This window comes from Epinephelus moara, chromosome 23, assembly GCF_006386435.1.
Source record: "Epinephelus moara isolate mb chromosome 23, YSFRI_EMoa_1.0, whole genome shotgun sequence".
Taxonomy (NCBI): Eukaryota; Metazoa; Chordata; class Actinopteri; order Perciformes; family Serranidae; genus Epinephelus; species Epinephelus moara.
Genome location: NC_065528.1, coordinates 8,160,437 through 8,179,355, shown reverse-complemented (window position 1 = coordinate 8,179,355; position 18,919 = coordinate 8,160,437). Strand labels below are relative to the sequence as shown.

Here is an 18,919-nt window from a genome sequence, read left to right as displayed (position 1 = left end):
TACCAAGACATTATATTGTGATACCAAGTCATTATTTTGTGATACCAAGTCATTATTTAGAAAGACAAAAGTAATTATTATAAGACACCAAGTCCTTATTTCGTGATACCAAGTTATTATTTTGGGGCACTAAGTCGTTATTCTGAGATACAGGATTATTTGTTTTGTCATCACACTGGCAGAAAAGGTCTTCCATAACCAACATCCACATCATAACCAGAAGAGATATCAGAAAGCCTTCGCCTATAGGCATTTATTAAATATCAAAACATGTTCAAATACAAATGACTAGTGACATTATTTATCACAAACATGACAACATATTGTTTTGGCTTTTATTAAAAAGTCACAATACTAGAAAGTGGCTAAATAAAATACTGGCAGACATTTACAGGCTTAAAGTCGCAGGTTTCAGCAGTAGTCTCAGTGCATTGTGGTCTCAAAGCTGTTCATGAAACCCTGAGAAAGAGTCATGGCACACAGGCGGCAGTTTAAAAAACCTTCACAGATTATTAACAGATAATCAATCAGCACCGTTACAGCCAGAAACAATTAAATATATTAAAAAATCCAGTGTGCAAATTACAAAAAGAGACTGACCGGACTGAGAAGTGTGGTCCAGTCAGAGACATGAGTGAGCAAGAGGTGAAAACATCTGTCCTGACACACTGAAGGCAGAGAAAATACTGTGCGTTCCTTATTCTGTGCAAAGGGTTAAAAACTCTGCAATACTGTGTACTTTGTCAGTTTTTGTTTTGTTGCTTGTTTGTGGCCTTTATCCTCAGTGCACTGGCCTGTGTGACCTCAACATGACTGTGACATTCAGGGATAAATGGCACATGTAGAATTTAGTTTGATTTTGAGAGGATCCAGTGTGTTTTAAGTTTTATATCATCTCTAAGGTACACAGTATTCATAATTCAAGTGTGGCCTGAGGGTGCACTTTACAACTACAACAAAATTCAACTCTGAGTGTCCACAGATAAAATGCCTTGCTTTGTTAACTGTTAGTAGTTTGTGATTTTAGTGCAGGAAGCAACAGACACCATAAAGCATCGACAGCTACATTTTAGACATTCAAAGCTAATTCTTAAGTTCATCTTGAACAGCTTCAGTGATTGTTAGGATGTCATTTAAAGGTCCAGTGTGTAGGATTAAGGAGGATCTATTGGCAGAAAAGGGAATATAATATTCACAACTATGTTTTCATTAGTGTACAATCACCTGAAAATAAGAATCTTGTTTTCGTTAGCTTAGAATGAGCACATCATATCTACATAGTCTTCTTCCACGGAGTTAGCCATGTTGCACCTCCATGTTTCTACAGTAGCCCAGAGCGGACAAACCAAACACTGGCTCTACAGAGGGCCTTTTGTGTTTTTACGTCACATGAAGGCCACTGTAGCAAGGGGGGAGTATTCGGAGGGGTATTCAGCTGGTTGCAATCTGCAATTTAACCACTAGATGTCACTGAATCCTACATACTGCTCCTTTAAGTGTAAAATAAAAGTGGCATTCAGGGAAAAAAGTCAGTCTTGTACAAATGCTTTTAAAAATTCTGGTCCACCTTAAGAGTGTCAGTGATATAATCCCTCTTGATGTCATCTGTGCTGCATTTCTACTGAGAATGTCTTTCAATCAGCTGATCTGGGGTCATGTCCCAGCACCAGTTTTAACGGACAGTATTTCTCCGGATCAAAAATGCATCACAGGGATCTCCTAGTCTTTGGTTCAGACCCCGACTGTATGTTTAATCTGCCTTTATAGACAGAGATGGTGAGGGCGACTAAAGGAGCAGAGGTGTGTGTTCTCCAGCCACCTCTGTCTTCTTGGTGAGCTGCTTTGCTCGGGCCAGGAGGCGGCTGGGCAGCGAGGGGAAATGGTGGCTTGGGTCGAGGACGTTGGTCTCGCGGCGCTCGCGCTCCTGCAGCCACATGAGGTACGGGCTCGGTGGGAAGAACGGGCGGGAGCGCTCGCGGTACAGCTGCAGGACGATGCCGCAGACGCCGAGCACCACCCACACCGTGATCATGGCGTAGTCTGATGAAAGGGGAGGAAGAGACAAAAAGACAAGATATGTTAAGATTAAACCCAAACATTTGATAGCGTTAGTGATAGTGTCAGTTGTGAACTCACCAATGGTTTGGAAGGGCACGTCAGTGAACACTGCACTGTAGTTGTTGTTGAGGAAGCGTTTGAGGATGTTCAGCGTGATGAAGGACAGGCTGGTGTAAATGTAGGCGTTGACAGCCAGAACGACAGCATAAGCCCCGATGACGCCACACGTGACGATGTTTCCCTGATGTCAAAGAAACATAAAAAACATCAGACTTAGTCAAGTTAAATAAGAAAAACATTGTTTTGTATTCTTTCTTTTTTATTTCAAATGAGGTGTTTAGTTTGCTGGAAAGCATCTTTGCTTAAGCACAACAAAAAACTCTAATAATGGTCATTTGCAGGCAAATGCTTCAACATAAGACTGCGCTGACAATAACTTTCCCATTACAACAAATGTAACATTCCTACAGTATTTACAGTAGTACGTACAAGCAGTGGTGGGAGGAGGGGCCAAGTTTGAATGCTGCATTTACAAACGTAACCAACAATTCCTGCATCATATACCTTTAAAGGAAAAGTGGATGTACTGTATATCTGACCACCCTTTGATTGTATACAGTTATGTCATGTTATTTCTTCAGTGAAAAAGAGTCTTTCAAGTTTCATCTGCCTATGGGTTCAAGGTACTGTTGAAATTTTATTCACAATTACTTGTGCCCCTTTATGTTCCCACTTTGGTAAAGTTACGGTCAGCAATCCTAATCTAATACATTTTTTTTCAAGTGTCATGTTAGTTGTCTGTCCTCTGTGTGTGTGCTGACACAAAATCTGGTGTTCATACACAACCCTGTCTCTGTAAATGTGAAATAAAGTGACTCGGACAAAGCCACACGACACTATGCTGGCCACCATGACAGTAATAAAATGTAAATAACATCGGAGATTTTACCAGAGCTTCTGGTTAGACAGAAGGGGCATATTGGTTTGGTTGTTGAGTTCACATATCAACAATCTTTCTCCATAATCACTGACTCCATCTTTAAAGTCACCATATGTAGAATCTTTATGTGATTAGACCATATTCCAAATCATTCAGTGTGCTGCCAATCACAGTGTCATTCTTCATTCTACCACTAGATGACGCCAAAATGAAGATCTTGAATCCTACACACACTGGAGTGAGTGGGTTGACATGGTAAATCTGTTACCTCTCTGGGCCAACGCACGAAGATGAGCGGAACCATGAGCATGATGCAGCAGAACGTCACCCAGAAAACCACATCTGAGCGCCTGAACACATCGAGGTCACCTGAACAAAGACACACAGATACATATAAGGAACACACTCAGTATATATTATATAGAACAGTGTTTAAAGCGACAGGTCACCTCAAAGTCAAAAATACATATTCTATCCTTTAACCTGTAGCACTATTTAGCAATCTTGATTATTTTGGTGTGAGCTGCTGTATCACTGTGCAGAAGGAAGTGTGCATCTACTCATGGAAGAGAGGCGCGAGCTTCTGACAACGCAAGATGTAAAGATTAATGGTGTCTGCTTTGACTAAGCTGTAACATTAGCTAGCTCACTGGTGCTAGGTGAGCTAGCAGGACATGTACGCTTCTTCTGCGCGGTGATACAGTTGGCAGGTGTACTTTGGCAGAAAGAAAATAGATCCTACATGAAACTGCTCACAACAAGGTCTGTGGATTATCTTGAGTAACCGGGTCATCTAGAAACAATCTAGACTGAAAACGAATGTATTGTGTAAAAATTTTTATTTTGGGTTTTTATTTTGCCTCTTTAAGAGCCACTGACATCATACCCACAAAAAAAACAAAAACAAGGTTGACTCGGGTCATGTTAGGTGACCAGACAGCATCTGTTACCTACCGAGAGGAGTGAAGAGGACGGTGGAGGCGACAAGGAAGCCAAGCATCAATCCAACCACGACAATGCAGGCCATGACTGAGCCAAAACGCCACCAGCTCATCACCAGGAGGACCCCGCCCACCACGCCGATCACTGCTGACACCGCCAGACAGACTGCAGAGAGAGACAGACACACACATCAGTCCAAAGGATTCCTACTCCAGGATGAAATGTAGCCTGGAGCTTTTTTTTTTCATTTTGAACAAACAGAAAGCCTTGCAAATGATACAAGTGGAAAAAAAACTCACTGTCATAGTCCAGGTCTGTCGTCCTTTTCATCAGCACGAAGAAGAAAAATGCTGCAAAGCTAAATCCCATGCAAAACATCTCTGCATGACAAGAGACAGAAAGGGAGAACACAGAGGAACAGAGAGAGTAAATAAAACACAGTGACACACCACAGGCTTTTATTCAGAGAACCAGGACAGACATGTCTCAGTCTGATCACTCTTCACAAACATCCTCGTGAAAATTCAGCTGCTGGAGGAGGATGAAATAACATGCTCCAGAATAAACACCCTGCATCATATCGTCTGGCTCATTCGCATCTATCAGGAGCTACTGATCGCGGTGGCAGATCACAGTCATGGGTTCACTTTGGAACAAATACATTTCTGCATCACATGCCAGGGAGGCCACATGAGAGACGCCACACCCGATGAACTGAGTTTTACTTTACAAAAACTACATGGGATTAAGTGAAAGTATCCACACCTCTTTGTCGTGCTGTTTCAGCACCACACCAGACCTTTGCTTCCCGAGTCATTTTTCTGTTCCTGTGAGGAAGTTCCAGACTCACAAACATGACCTCTGACCTCACTAATCTATCCTGCTGACCCTACAGTGAACTGTGTCTGGAAAAGTTCAGGAGAGACATAACTTTTAGTTTCAATCACAACAGAGGGTTGCTGCCCCATGTACAGAGGCTCGGACCTCGCTGCAGCAGCCTGGGTTTGATTCAGGCTTGCGGCTCTATGCTGCATGTCATTCCCCCTATCTCTCTCCCCCCTTCACGCTTAGCTGTCCTGTCCACTAAAGGCAAAAAGCCTGAAAAAATAATCTTAAGTAAAGTAAAGTAAAAATCAGTGTTTCTCCAACACTGTTTAGCACAGCAGGGTCTGGAGCCAAGCTGCTGCTACCGTTTTCTTAGCTTGTTTATCTGATAACTGAAGATCCAGACATCTGATTGCTAAAATCCTTCAACCAGTTACAACATATAGTTAAAAATAACCAAGATCTAAAAAGTGTATTGTGTAAATTTGGCTTAAAACTGGATGAAAAGTCAATTTATGACAGCTTCTGGCAGATAACCACAACCCTGACACAGAAGGTAAAGGTATACGATGCCACTGACAGGCGACAGCGACCAAATGACACCGACTGTGTCTTTAATTGAAATAACAGATTCTAGACATTTTAATGGGGAAATGTTACATATTATATTTTTAAGCATAAGGTGCTCGATTCTTGGACTTCAAATGACCTCTGAGTAAATCACATTTATAGATTCCACTACTGTGTCTGTATTGTTGGATAAAAAAACAACTATATCACAAATAAAGTAAAGCTAACATCACCACAATTTTAATTCACTCTGGTTAAGCATAATAATGAGATATTTGTCACATAAAGGGATGTCAAACTACTCACCACATTTGAAGAACCGATGCCCAAAGAAGCAGACGAACAGGCCTGCCAAGCCAGCAATGGTGAAGAAAACCTTTGTAGATACTTTTCCTGAAAAATAAATAACAATATGAATCATTTAATGTGTTCAAAGCAGAGTAGCTAAAGGTCAAACCTTCTCTCATAGCATTCCCTGCCTCTGCAATACGTTTCCTGCTAGTTCTGTATTTATCTGGAGCCCACACTGCCAACAACCTACCTAACTCAACTCGCCTTTTTTGGGAGATTTCTTGCTGTTCTTAACTTGAAGATTTGAATAATACAATATGATTTATCAATCAATTTGTTAAATGAATTCTTCACCCTCGAAATAATCATTTGTATATAAATAACTCATCCCATGTTACGTTAAATTCATAAAGAAAACTTCATTTATCTCACGTGCCTTCATGGTGAACAAAGAATACAAAAACTGAGAGCATTTTTGTTTAGTGCATGATGAAAGCAAAGAAATGAATAAACCCAACTAATGCAATGAACCCGTAACAGGTCTGGAGAATAACACGTTCAGTATCTGGCCCACACAGGAGCTCACCAAGGGTTTGACAGCCGTCCAAAGTGGAAGCAAAGCTGCAGGCGTAGGTGTGGACGGGGACGTAGGAGGCAGAGGTGTTCAACACCGGGTCTCTGACGATGACTGAGTAGATGACGCCCTGACCGGGGATTGAGTTGAACATTGCCATGGTCTTCTCTGAAGATGACAGCATCATGACCTGCAAGGAGACAGGAGATGAAGAGTTAGCAAGCAGCACACAAGCTGTTGTATTTCTGTTATTTGTCATTACCACCTTAAACGTGTTTTTCTCATGTAGCACCTAAACATGGAACATAAGCACTTAAAAAAAAAGTAAATGACTGGGTTCTTGGTGCCCCACCCGTTTGCCGTTCTCCATCATGCCCCGAATGTCGGCCACAGCCTGAATGCCACTGAACAGGCTGCGCTCCGATAGGTCATTCTCAGGCAGGAAGTACTGATAGATGTCGTACCGCAGCCGCCAACGCGTGTTGGTGTCTGTTGATTTGTCACAGGCTGGTGGAGCTTCTCCCCTGATGGAGAGCAAGGACAGTCAGGACAAATCAAACTACCTATCTGTTAGATTCAGTTAGAATAATAATTTGTCTGAGACTCTTCTCTAGTGTGATTTACAGTAAATGAAAGTCTTAGTGCCTTTGAGATACTCAGTGAGATAACAACAGTCCTGGCTTTGGTAACCAAGTATCTCTACTGTGCATGGAAACTTCATCTAAAGATATTCAAGGTTAAATTTCATTTAACCCACACACTGAATAGAGTCAGAGAGGTGAGACAGAACACGCATAAGAAGAGCGAGACATTGAAAGTGCTCAGAGTGAGAGAGCAAGTGTGAAGACACTCAAACCGAAACCTGACATAATCGGATAATGTCCGTGTCATTCTTTGTAACTCTGTGGTTTATCGGTGCCCTATGTGAGCTGCCATTGTGGACTGAATGTGTGAATGCTGACAACCAGAGACTGAGCGCTGACAGAGCAGAGGTACACACCTGCTGAAGCAAGATGCATGCATCTGTTAAGAGTTGGACCAAAATAGTATTTATTTATTTCTTTTTTTTAATAAACGTGTTTACAGCCTAGTACAAAAATTTGGTTTTGATTCCATAGCTAATTTCAACATTCATAATTCTTTTAATAACCCCGTTTACAGTTTATTAAGGCTTAAGGTTAGAGGCTTCGAAAAGTGGCAACACAAGATCTTCTGATGTAACTAATGGGTCTACCCAATTTATTTAGTCATAGCTCAGTTGTTATGAACAAACATCTGTATCTGAAGGTCTGCAGTCTATAAGTTACACAGAAATTTGTTTTGTTCACTCACAAAACAACCCTGCACATGAGACTTATATCTTGTTATCTGCAGGGACAGATGAGCAGACAGAATATGACACCAATTACAGTGATTGTCATCGTCGCTCGAACGTTTCCATGGCAACAAGTAAAACAGTCTCGAAGGCTGTCTATCAGTGGCTTGTGGTCTCTGCCCTCGCAGACTTAACGTGATGACGATGAACTCATCACAAAACGTACAACTGAAGTCTGCATGGCTCAGTCCTCAAGTCCAGAGGGTGGATATTTGGATGCAGCTGTAGTCACTTCTGGCTCCAGAGAACCAAGACTGCGACAGATGAAATGCCAAACTCGAGGCTTCAAAAACAGCACTCCACAAACCAATGGGTGACGTCATGGTAGCTACAACAGCACTCCACAAACCAATGGGTGACGTCATGGTAGCTACAACCACTATTTTATACAGTCTATCAGAATTATAGACTGAGCTGCAAACAAGGTCAATTATTACTGTGATTTTTTTTTTAAGATATCTATTTTAATCCATTTATATTTGTGTCCTCAAAAAGTTGAAAGTGTCTCTGCACACAGGGGTCACCCAATAATCACAGGGTGGGCAGCTCAATCCCAAGATTATATGATATAATAATAGAGCGATATTAATATAAATGCAGCCATTCAACTAAATACCATCAGGTACATTGAAGGAAAGCACATTTTCATTACAAATCTACAACTTCTTGAAGGTATCTTCTCTGAGCATGCTTAATTTTGTCACTTTTTCAGTGTAGATACATATGACTGTTACATTTTGTATGGACTGTGCAAGTGTAACACAGCTCAGGTTTGGAAATCAGAAAGCGTGGCAGGTGTGGTCATCATGTGGAATCCTTATCTGATGTAATAACACATGACACCAGCCAGACACGTCAAACAACTCCAGTTTTAACTGAAATTAACTGACTGGCAACCAAAGACAATCAACAAAGTCACTAGTATTTGTCCAAACCAATGTTGGAAATGAGCTGAAAATGTAATTTGCCACATTTTATGCATGCAGTTTGGTATTTGGTATAAATCATCGTATTCTGGCACAATATCCCTGAAGCTATTTCTTCCCAAACCACAACAGTAACTGTGATAAAGAACTGAAAACTGCGAGCAGAAAGCTTTTCTTCCTCAAAAGTATTAACCACTCAGATAAAACCTGACTAGAGTTTTCTAAACAGAGGAGTCTGTGCTGCCACAGACTGGCAGGTAATGACACAACAGGAAATGATTTAACAAGTGAACGAGTCCTCTGTTTCTCTGCCCCGAGACGGCTTTGTGAGACATAACAGACATTCTTGAGAAAATGAAGCGAGTACTACCAGCCACAGCGGAGGAGGAGGAGGTTGTGTGTGTATGTGTGTGTGACAGGGAGAGCACAAGGGCATCTCCAAACAAATAAACAGCGAGGCAGTTTTATTACTGGTTCTGGCAGATGCGATGTGAGCACTGAGTTGCTGCTGCCTACAGTTAAACAGGCTGAACAGGAAGTTGAGCAGGCAATACTAATCAGTCTAATGTGTTACCTCTCATATCCTAAGTTTGCTGGTCCAAAACTGATTGTGGTCTCGTAGAGGTTGTAGTGGATATAGACGTTTGGGTCAATGTCCAGGTTGGACTCCATGTTACAAGCTCCAGGGACCGGATCTAAAAGAGGACAGATTTATTTATTAGGAGCTGTATCGACATGTTCAGCCAAGAGAAGACAAAAAACACTCCCCTGCGGGTTTAATGGCACCCTGCCATGTCAGGATGACTGGCGACTGGCTGTGAGGGTGTTTTAACACCCTTGAAAGGCATATGAGAAACCACACACAATCAACGCCTGTGCTCACTCGTCGTCAGCATGAGCTTCCTCAAGACGAAATCACGTTCAGATGAGTGTTTTTTTAGCCTGTGGCGAAAGTTACTGTGCAGAAACAGTTTTAACTAACAGAAGCTGCAACTTCCCTGTTTCTGACTTCTCATGCAACATTCAGGCCGAGGCAAATCAGAAGAGAAGAAAACGGACATGTCTTTTAATGGCCTTACGTAATCACACAGAAGAGGGTTAAAGAAGAAGTACCGGTGCTGGAGTACAGCAGGATGACCCCAGTGCCCGACACATTGTCACCATCAGGAGAAGAGAGGAACAAGGAGAGGGACGCTTGGCCCGGCTGGAGAGCCGACAGGATGCCCGAGTCCACTGCTGTCAGAGAGAGACCCAGGCCTGGCATCTAAACCAAACACAAACAACATTTTGTCAGTGGAACATACACAAGAAAATAAACATAAACATAAAAACGGTACAATCAAAATCACTTAAACCCCTTTTACGCCACCAGTGTCCTTGGGTGACATTACTGTCCTTTAGAGGCTGTAGTGGGATCAGTTTTGAGTTTAAAGATGTCATGAAGGGGGCTAAAAAACACCCCAAAGTAAGGGCTAAATTTTGAAAGGAAAAACTGTAATGGCCATTTTCATAGAGGTCCCTTGGCCTCTCACCTAAAGATATCTGAATGAAAATGGGTTTTTTGAGTACCCATGAGTTTCCCCTTTACAGACATGCCCACTTAATGCTTGTCCTATGCGTTTTTGGGCAAAAACCATGCCGTTTTTCAAATGCAGTACAAAGGTAATATTTTCATTTCTTGTAGTTGAATATTTCTCAAACCCAAACACAATGCTTATTACAGATTTATGACTTAACAAAATTGACACACTGTCCTGAGCTGATCTCAAATAAATTCTCAGGTTCTCAGCTTTCAAATGATGTATACCACTTTGATGTGGCATCCACTGTTGACCTGCTATCTCCCCATAAACATCCCCTGCCCCCCCCTAAAAAAAGACAAAAATGGGTCCACAGTAGAGAGGGGTAAAGCAGAGGCTAGCATGGCAACATGGTCTCAGTGACAATGCTAATATGCAGACCTGTAGTAGCCGGTGTAATGTTTCCCATGTTCACCATCTTAGTTTGGCAGTCTAGCATGCTAACAGCTAGTGCTAATTAGCGCTAAACTGAAAGTACAGCTGAGGTCGAAGGAAATGTCACAGGAACGGACAAATTGAGGAATCGCCAAAGATAATACAATTCATCCTGAGGGGGACATCGACGCTCTGACAAATTTCACCATAATGTATCCAATAGTAGCCACAAATGTCAAGCTCATGGTGGCACCAGAGGAGAAGTCAGGGCATCAGTAGGCTGCTTCTTCCTTTCAGGACCATAAATATCTGTACAAAACTTCACAGCAATCGAGACAAAAGTGGGTGAGATATTCAGTCTGGACAAAAATGGCGAGACAATCTTCTGCCAACCAGTGATTACACAAAAATATTTTCTCTTCTGAAAACATCACAACACACTTGGTCCTTTGTTCCATGAATTATTGTGTTATTAACACATTAAGACAGTAACATTTCCATGGCTGAGCTTATGATAAGGATCATGAGACTGTGGTGACCAAAAGTCAACAAAATGCTTGTGACTGTGTTTGGAAAGTGTCCTTAACTCAAGACTCGCTCTCTATAATACTTGGAAACCTTCTTTGGAACAAACTGCATTAGCTGCTAATAAACTCAATGAAACTGGATTAATTCTTTTCAAGTGAGGAGTTCAAATTAGGCCAGAGGTTCACAGATTGCTCACAGATCAGTCCGGAGATGAATATTTTTCGTCAACAAATCCAATGAAAAGCCGACACCAACAATGAATGTATCAACTAACAAGTATATCTTAATATCTTCATGTCATAATATCTTATTCCTCTGTGCCATAGAGCTCCATTACTGTCCAAAAACGTATCCTTTTCTGACATTGGGTGAGAGGTGGGGTACACCCTGGACAGGTCACTATACTCTCACAGGGCTGACACACAGAGATAACCATTCATGCCTACGGCCAATTTAGAGTCACCAATCAACCTAACCTGCTTGTCTTTGGACTGTGGGAGGAAGCTGGAGTACCTGGAGAAAACCCATACTGACACAGGGAGAGCTGACATACAGAGTGGCTTCCCTACCCCAGGGTTTGAACCCCTCACCCCACGCACAAACCAGGAACCTTCTGGCTGCGAGTCGACAATGTTAACCACTGCACCACCTTGGACAACATTTAGCAATTCAACCAAATTTGTTTCTGTGTTGACAGCAGAATGAGTCAATCATTGAAGTGCGTGACAGTCCACCACATCCTGAACTGGTAAACTCACAGTTCACATGAAATAGTTGGCCAGCAACAATAGGATGTGTGTCACAAAATGGAAAAAATGACAATGGTACTTCACAGAGATCTAAATGCAAAAAAAAAAAACCGAACATGTATCCCCACTAGTTTTACAAACCCTAATGAAGAACAAGAGGGTTTTTTACCTTTGGTGCTATATGTCCTATTTTTGTTCACATTATAGAGGCAGAGTTTGGTTTTGTTGTAAGTGTTGCACATCTGTCAGGGTATCAACACATCTGTATTTTCTTTACCATGGAAATATTTTACTAATGTGAACACTTAAGGCTTGTACATACTTTAGGGACTGAACGTCTGCAGAGGTTACACGGATGTGAACGTGCACGGGGTTCTATTCACTGTACAACTGACGGCCGGCTTCAGATCCAGGCAGTAAACGGGGCGGCTGGGAGGTGAGCTTACTGTCCTTCTACTGCCAGCGTCCAGTGAAAGTAAAACTAAGAAGATGCTGCTGGGTCCGGAGTGACAGTCTGTGGAACATCTAACTTAAAATTAACTTCACAGTGGTGAGTGCAGGTGGCTCGACAGCAGTGTTTTGGATTGGACTGGAGCACGAGATCAGAGCATGCGCAGTTGGCGTGCTTTCTATGCTTACAGTCCACATGGTCACAAAAAGCAGTGCACCCTTTATGACTCTCACTGTTTTATAGGCTCGTGCTCTTCATTTACACTAGTGACATGTTCTTATGTTGGAGTGGAAGAGCCAAATGGCTATTGATAGATTTAAAAAAATGCTACCTAGTTGTCAGGGGTTTAAACTTTTTTCTTTTTTTGTTTTGCTTCACATGGTATCTAGAATGACACTTTTTTTCATCATGACCTCTCACAGTCAGGACGAGTTTGGTAGATGGAGGGTTAAACAGGACATTGTGGCTAACTGTACCATGGAGAAATAACAGCTGGGATTGGTAAGGTCAGATCTGTGACACTGTGACAGACAGCAAAGGGCAATGTTTCGGGGAGTAAACCGTATATTTAGCCAAATATTTTTCAGTGAGTAAATGTTGAATTACTGTAGTGTGAGGAGAGCTGGTTGCATCGAAGCGCTGTGCCCACATTGTATAACTCTCAGTCCAACTGCTCATACAATGACTCCATTGTACTACACTCGTCCTGTTGTTGTCAGACAGTGCTGGAGTGGGCAGAGAAACTCCATTCGATGTGGTTTTTACTGGATTTATCTAATATGCCACAGTGTTAGAGCAACTTCAAACCACTATAATCACAAGTGTGTAAAGGATTTTGCAGCTTAATGTGACTTCTCATTAATCACCAACAGTATTCACACACAACAGTGATTCAGCCAAGCATACTGTGTGTTCACTTCATAAAAGCATTGCCAGCTTCCATATGCTGAAGTTTGTGGTAGAGAAGGAGAAATGGATGATCAGCATGCGCAGCAATAACCACACTAGCTGATAAAACAGATAACGACAAACATAAAAAAAAGGATCTTGTGGTTTATGACTTGCAGTGAGTGAGTGATTAGAATAAAGAGAAAAGGAAATGAGTGAGGAAGATAACAATATAAAGGAAAGTGTGTTGTGTGTGTGCATGTTCACTCTTCATTAAACTTTCTGTTTGAAAACACACTTCCTGTTTTCTCTGTGAATTTCCTTTCCAAAAAAAATAAAGCCAAACTACATTAGTCTCTCCGCTTGTCTGTGCAGCGTGGACCCAAACCGAGCCATCCCCTGAGACTTCTGGGACCGACGCCAGAAGGTTTCCCCCCTAGGGCCGCCCTGTCTGCTGCTCATGACCAGTGGACTGTACGTCAGCTGACTGCTACTTCTCTCAGTGGGTCAGACGACCTCTCGCTCACAAAGCCTCATTCATTAATCGCGGGGAGAAGTAACTGCTTGCTCATACAGTGCGAAGCAAACCTTTAATTTTACACTTTAGTTGACATTTTTACTGTAACCACATAGAGGACGACTTGACTGAGGATGCGGAGAAACTCGGCAAAATGATTAGGCACTTTATTTGCTTATTTTACAGCACTGAGCTTTCATCCTGCGAATGGCCTCTACTGCCTCTATTCCATATATCTTCAGAAGCCACTTTTAGTGTCATGCTCAGTTATCTGTACCATGAAGAACACGTCAGCAAGACCAGCGGTGGCAAATGCAAAGCTAGAGGTAACAAGACTGGAAACAATGAGCTGCATATCAGCTGACTGAAACCATGATTCTCATCACATTTTAACCATTTTTTTTCTGCCAACTTTCAGGTTCATTGCTACAATCCATTAAGCAGAGTGCAAAATTAACTTTTTCTGTCGGGCAGCCAAATGGCGAGCAAATGTTCAAATTTTACCAGCCATTGCCTTTGGCTGGTGAGTTAAGCAAATCCACCGGGATTAGGCTACTGGATAGGGTTAATTTTGCAACCCGACCTAAAAATAAATAAATATTTACCTACAGCAACTCAGAAATCTGGGGAGAAACATGCAACCATTCATCTTAAAGATGAAGAGAATATGTCCTGTACATTGACTGTAAAAAATAATGGCCATAGCTACCATGTCGTTCATTGGTTTATGGAGTTTGGCATTTTTTGGCTGTCAATATTTTAGAATTTTGGAGCCATATTAGAATGTGACTGCAATAATCAAAGCTGTAAAGTGTACGTCAGCGCTTTCTCACCCTGGTGTAGGAGAGAGTGGCGTTGCGGTGCTGCGTGTGGAACTGCAGAGTAATGAAGGCGACCTCCGCCGGGATCCTGGACACCACTGCCTGCACCGTCTCATTCTGGGAGAGGCTCACATTCTGGAACGTTCCCGGAAGGAAAATCACCCGGTCTGTGACGGAGAAGGAAAAGTCTGATTGATCACATGATTTTATTGCAATAGATTGATTGTAGTGTGCTGCTTATAAATTTATCTGCCACAGTGTCCCCATATACCCTGAGCCAGACAGGCTCAGGTAAGATAAGATACAGTGTGCGCTGTATAAAGGTTGTAATTCTTTGACCACAAATATTACAAGGTGAGATAACAAGTATTTAATGCTAGAAAATTATTGGGATAGTCAAGTAATTAGTTCTGTCTTTTCCTCCAAGTTCACAAGAGCACAATCACATCACTACTCAGCCTATGGATGTACATAAAATTAAACACATTAAGTTTGTTTTCTTGTTTCAGTCAATGTAAGTTGAGGTGGAGAACAACAACCACTGACTGTGGTGGACACCAGGCAACGTAGAGTAAACTGTAAACAGCCTGACATCAGAGACAGCAGCTTCTACAATTGGTGCTAAGCCAAGTAGGCGACCTAAAACCAGGTCAGCAGCACATCAAGGAGGGATCTCCCAGAAAAGGCTGAATGAAGAAGTACGCTCTGTGTTGAGCAATGATGAGCTACTATACTGAAACACTGAAGCATGCTACCATTTGTTTGAGTGCTTGAAAGAAATCTAACACTGCGGTATAAACTTCCTCAACCTCCATTTTGCTGTGGGCTACAATTATTTTACCTGATTTATCTTTAAAATTCTGGTCTATAAAGCTACTAGAGTAACAGGAAACATGTCAGGTGATTATTTCTTGTTAGCTAAAAGTCAAAATCACTAAATACAAATTACAAAACAACTGTAAGATTCAATTTAAATGATCAAATGAAAGTTATTTGTCAACTTTTATCTGAAAACCTGTGCACATTATCCTCTGATCATGGGTTTATGCCACTGCTTTTTTTCCTCTGCAAATAAAACAGTAATAATTGATCAACTATGGATGCATTAACTCTTAAGTGACCATTAACTATCTGCCTGAGTGGAATGTGCAGAAAAGCACTGAATCTTGATGTGCTGTGTGATACCATGACAACTTCAGATGATCAAACTGCAACAGCAACGAGGTTAGATCTGAGAAGCACGTGTCGTTTGACCAATACATTAAAAAAAAAAAAAAATCTATGGCAAGCAGTTCTGCAGTAGGTATTTAACTGACAATGTCGTTCTAAATCATCTGTCCAAAGTAAACATTACAGTTCACAGAAGCAACTTAAACAGAACTCTGGAACATGTAGTCCTCAGCCCTACCTGCACTGCTAGTCTTCAACTCAATGTGTGACTGTGAGAGTGAACTTTATCTGATTGATTTCAGTGAGCCTCAAAATTTGAGGAAGTGTCTGCTGATAGCTGCTTCTAATGTTGATCGTCCCTACTTGCAATGTGCACAGCACTTGCATAACATGACCCACAACCTTTTCGAAATAGCTGGAACCCAATTTTACATGTGCCACTGCCTGTAACCATCGACTTCTATCAGATTCACACTTCATTAGTACTTAATTTAAGTACTTGTCTGAAGACTTAAACAAAAACATTTTCAGCAATATAATACTGAGCGCTACACGGCTTGGATCACATGCATGCATGGTCTTATGGTATTTGTATGTTTGTTGCCACTTGTTTGTCTCTCATACAAAATGGAAGAATGTCAAGTATGAAAACTAAAGCTGTGTAGATTTGTTGCAGGTCACACGTGCTGCCTTATCCATACTGACTATTTGCAGGTCAGACTCCAGCTCAGGAGTGACCTGCTGCCTTGATTTTTTTTGACACGTGAGCCAAAGGGACAGAGTGAGACAGAGAGGGCTTGTGTGATGTAGAAACCATACTCCAGGATATATACCTGACTTTATTTTACAGTTGTTCTGATACCGATACTGGTATCAGAAATGCCTCTGAAACTGCCTTTCCTAGACTGAGTATGTGAGTCTATGCACAGATCTGACACCACATGATTTCATTAATTTTGAAGCAGTTTCACATCTGAATAAAACAGCAGTTTAACGTAAGGGAAAAAGGCAATATTTCACATCCAGACAGGGTCAGTAGGGTCAGTAGTGTACAGCTGTTAATTTTTTTTTAAATGCAACGGCATCAGATCGGTACCTGGTATCAGCTGACACTCATGTTCAGGTATCGGAATTGGTATCAGGAAGGAAAATAGCATCTAAATGTCTCTCATGTACTTTATAATAAAAATGTATGTTGCTTTACTGTAAATAAAAATATTAAATATGAGATATTCTACTGTATAATGTGCACAGCGAACACCCTAAAGATTCCACTCAGATCTGACTACTTTGCTCATTTTACTCATTCTTTCAACTGTTCAGGTTTTTCTCATAACTTCATGCCTTATTCAAAGCTAGTCGTATTACATTTCTTTCTTGAATGGTTGTATTTGGTGCTTTTAGGAGCTGCTAAAAATATTTCTTTAGTTCCAGCGGAGAGTTTGGTGTCCCACAAGGGGCTAAATGCTATTTCAGAGGCTTTTCCACCCTGACAAAATGAAAAAGTAGGAGCAGAAACACTGAATACTTAATCAAATTCGAAATAATTTAATATGGACATAATTCACTTGTTACTTGAGCCTTGAAGCTGCAATCTGTGACTTCTACATGTTGTCAAACTACAACAGAGATGGCAGATGATCAAGTCAGCTTATTTCATCTCAACTTGCCACTACTGTGTTCTTATATAAAGAAAAGGGTTTATTTACCTGTCAGAGTAAATACTGTGACTCTGTTTGTTTTCACTACCCCTTTTTCATAACACCCACCATTTGTTTGGATTCAAAGGTCTCAAAGGTTTGACAGTGTTAGATGAACTTTGACTTTTCTTTTTAACTTATAGCAGATAGATCACATTTGTTTTCACATGCTGAATTTTGCCGACATCTCATGCTACTGTTGTTATACTGTAATACATGTCAGTAGGATACTGTCTGAGTGTGATTTCAAAGCTATGATATTCAGCTATATGAATATCAAGGGAATAACACTTATTGAAAACAGTTTTTGTTAGCATTGCTCTGTGATAACCACAATTCCTTACAGTATCCTCTTTAAACGTGTAAAATGTCAACTCTCTTCTCAAACCCCCATACATAACTGAATTAAGTTCACTATGGTAGGAAGGTTTGAGGGGTTGAGATATATACACTGGACTAAATAAATATCTGTCCCAGAGTCTGTCTGTGAGAAGATATGATATTAACAGCTAGCTAATGTTAGCTAAAACCACCAACAGTAACAAGTTAAGCCTGGTGACACTGTGATTTACATTCAGTATTAAACAGCCACAAAGCGGCCTTTTAACTGTTCTGCACGGTTAGCTAATATATATATAACCCCATACCTATCGAGTTAAAGATTGAAACAGATAAATAACGCCGCTGAAAACGCAAGTAAAGATAACTGCTGTCTCTGGTGCGATAACTCACTTTCCTCTTGAGCTTGAACTTCACCACCCAGGAGAAGCAGCAGCAGCAGCAGGAGGAGCGGGCACCAAATCCGACGACGCATTTCCCTCTGCTTCAACACACTTCTATATGCTGGTCACTAAAAATCATTGGTAACCTCGCATTCTCCTGTGTTTGGGTAGTAGGAGTCCCTGCAAACGAAAAAGCGACATGCTTGTTTGGACAGAGAGATTCAGCGGGACAGCCTTCTCCTGCCGCTCTGACGGCTGAACGATGCCTCCGCGAGAATCTCGCCCTAGATCCCGCGATAGCTCCTCCTCCCTCTCCAGACAGAGATGAATAGCTAATGAGCAAAAACATGTGATGGATAATAGACATTTCTAGGAGCCTCTTACTTGATTTAGATCAGTTTTTTTATGTCTAGTCATAACTGGTGGGTTGTCTTATATGATAACATTACATCACCAAGGGCAAGCTCAAATAAAACTTGACAAAGGCTTCAAAATGATGTTTGTGGATACTGGAAATAATAGTGGCAGAGAGGGAGCTCTTTGTAGTGGTGATCCTAGACTCTATGGGGCAAAGAAGCCCATACAGTAGGTGGAAGGGCCACCACTAGAGGGTTTTGTGGGGGGGTAGCAGTGGTACACTGTACAGCAACTTTATGAGACGTTCAAGTGGGTTTATAGTTGCTATTGCTATTTGTGGAGCCATCAGGAGCCCATTTTACACCTTTTTATGTGCACCAAAATTGTTTAAAAGTAGTTAAAAAGGTTACTGTTCTTGATTAGTTACAGTTAAATAAATATTCTGCTGTTGATATACAAACCATAATGTTGGAGGACAGCTTTTCAACATTACTCCTCTGCTTTGTTGCAGTTCTGCAGCAGAAGGGGGAAGTTGGATATTACACCAGATCCTGTATGTT

General features: G+C 41.3%; 1 protein-coding gene across 1 annotated transcript; it reads right to left on the bottom strand.

Moving 5' to 3' along the window:
- Positions 1 to 226: 226 nt before the first annotated feature.
- tm7sf3 (transmembrane 7 superfamily member 3) lies at positions 227 to 18,281 on the bottom strand. Its single transcript, XM_050036211.1, has 12 exons — positions 18,013 to 18,281; positions 14,423 to 14,577; positions 9,615 to 9,765; positions 9,076 to 9,196; positions 6,553 to 6,724; positions 6,213 to 6,390; positions 5,642 to 5,728; positions 4,240 to 4,320; positions 3,953 to 4,105; positions 3,267 to 3,367; positions 2,137 to 2,299; positions 227 to 2,040 (listed from the first exon to the last, which is right to left on the bottom strand). The coding sequence occupies exons 1-12, from the start codon at positions 18,092 to 18,094 to the stop codon at positions 1,787 to 1,789; spliced, it is 1,698 nt and encodes a 565-aa protein (XP_049892168.1). The 5' UTR covers positions 18,095 to 18,281; the 3' UTR covers positions 227 to 1,786.
- Positions 18,282 to 18,919: the final 638 nt, after the last annotated feature.

Bases quoted from the DNA above. Each gene is read 5' to 3' on its own strand.
- tm7sf3 (XM_050036211.1), bottom strand. From the start codon at position 18,094: ATGCGTCGTCGGATTTGGTGCCCGCTCCTCCTGCTGCTGCTGCTGCTT. The intron at 9,766-14,422 runs GTGAGAAAGCGC...TGTTTGGTTTAG, and splicing joins CCACTCTCTCCTACACCAGG to ATGCCAGGCCTGGGTCTCTC. The intron at 6,725-9,075 runs GTAACACATTAG...GCTCTCCATCAG, and splicing joins GCAAACTTAGGATATGAGAG to GGGAGAAGCTCCACCAGCCT.